At 43.1% G+C, this 1,857-nt stretch overlaps 1 protein-coding gene across 1 annotated transcript in view; it reads left to right on the plus strand.

The window, feature by feature from the left end:
- The first annotated feature begins 1,502 nt into the window (after positions 1 to 1,502).
- The window catches only part of LOC107833182 (caskin-2-like), a 5,277-nt gene continuing 4,922 nt past the window's right edge, over positions 1,503 to 1,857 (plus strand). The window contains exon 1 of the mRNA XM_016661685.1: positions 1,503 to 1,533. Within this exon, the coding sequence (XP_016517171.1) occupies positions 1,531 to 1,533 (3 nt within the window). The 5' untranslated portion in view covers positions 1,503 to 1,530. The remainder of the gene's footprint in view (positions 1,534 to 1,857) is intronic.

Genomic DNA, 1,857 nt, shown 5'->3' on the forward strand with positions numbered 1-1,857 from the left:
GGTGGGTCGGCAGGAGTCAGCTACCAAACCTGGATCAGATGTTGCCTGGCAGAGGAAGGAAGCTGTGTTGCCGCTGATCGCACCACGAACACACCTGATGGTACCGCTGCATTCTGGGAAACATAAAAACCAAGGAGCAGCTTTTCCCAAGAGCTGCAACCTGATGACTAATTAGGACGTTAGTCATCACTGAGGGCACCACCGCAGTTCATTACGCTCTAAAATGACGAATTAAAGTCTTACGCCTTGAACTCCGTCCATCTCCTTCCTCTTATCCATCATTGGGTCGCAGGGTCAACAGGAGGCCCAGACCTCCCTCCTGCAGCTCCTCCTGCAAATGGGTGGTGTAGAACCATGTGGAGTACAACCCGGTGTTGTAGACCCGGGTGGTGTAGAACTGGGTGATGTAGAACCCGGTGGTGTGGAACCATGTGGTGTAGAATCGGGTGGTGTAGAANGTAAATGAAATCCTGTCAGCTGTCATAAGCAGGACATAAAGAGCCGTTTTGGACTGAAACATGGTCAGAGTCCAGATTTTAGGAGCCTGACTCTGAATCTCAGCGTCGCCGTTTGGTTCCGACTCTACAAACACACTGAAGTCACGACAAAACCTGAGGAAACATAAAACACAGCACAGCTCACAGAAACTGCTCAGAATGACTCAGTGTCATTCTGAGCAGTTTCAAATAAAAACAGAAGCAGCAGAAGACAAAGTACAGAAATGAGCCGTCCTCCACCAAACTAACTCTGTGACCCTCTGAGGTTAAAGAGCTGAAACTCTGCTTGGCCTCCAGCTGCTAAAATATAAAACCACTAACTCACAACTCAAAGACTTTAATGTGTCGCTTGTTAACCAAAATAAAGCAAACTGCCAGATAAAATGCTTTTAATTGAAAATGAAAATCTAAACTGTCCAATATTAATATTTAAACTTATTTTAAGAATGAAAACGGAAAATCAACCGTGATGAGCATAGAAATATTTAATTTCTTATTTTTTTGTCCTTAATTCAGTCAAACTGCAGCTTCTTGTCCAGCTGAGAACCACAGAGAAACCCAGCCGACCCCGAGTAGCGCTCCATTTCAGAGGTAAAGATTTTTTAATTTATTTTTTATTCATTAAATCAGTGTTTTTCAACCACTCTTCCGCGGCACACTAGTGTGCCGTGAGTCATCGTCAGGTGTGCCGTGGAAATTATTCAAATTCACATATGCTACCGTATTTTCCGAACTATAAGCTGCTACTTTTTCCTAAACTTTGAACCATGCGGATTGTAGCCCGGAGCAGCCTTTCTGTGTATTTTTCTTCAACCACCAGGGGGCTCCCTAGAAGGAAGTGAATCATTAGAAGTCAAAATTGTAAATCAAAGAAGAACGCGTTAATTTTCATTTAGAACAACCACATGCTAGCAGCAGGCAGTTTGAAATGTTTTCAAACTCATGTGATGCAGCTTTTAAGTTGAGGACTGTCGATCTGCCACTACAGGAGGGAAATAAAGCCACTGCACTTCAGCTCGGTGTGAACGAAACCATGGTTAGTAATGACTAGCGGCGTAATCATGTAATTTTCTTACCACTAGATGGCAGTAGGTACAGAGCATTTTACAGTAACAAGTGAATTAGTGATGCATGAATGTAACAGGTAGCCATAGACATCAATGGGCTCTTTGCACCTAAGGCGTTGACGTCACATCTCCAGGAGCCAATGCGGCTCACTTTTTTCCGCTTTGAGTTACCATGACTGGTAGAAAAGACCAAGTCGTATTTCAGATGCAAAAAAACAATACTATTAACATTGTTGTCTTCCTAATGTAATGGGCTTTTAAGTTTTCGTTAATTTCCAAGCGATCCTGAATTA

Source organism: Poecilia formosa, unplaced genomic scaffold, assembly GCF_000485575.1.
Source record: "Poecilia formosa unplaced genomic scaffold, Poecilia_formosa-5.1.2 Scaffold339, whole genome shotgun sequence".
Classification (NCBI taxonomy): domain Eukaryota; kingdom Metazoa; phylum Chordata; class Actinopteri; order Cyprinodontiformes; family Poeciliidae; genus Poecilia; species Poecilia formosa.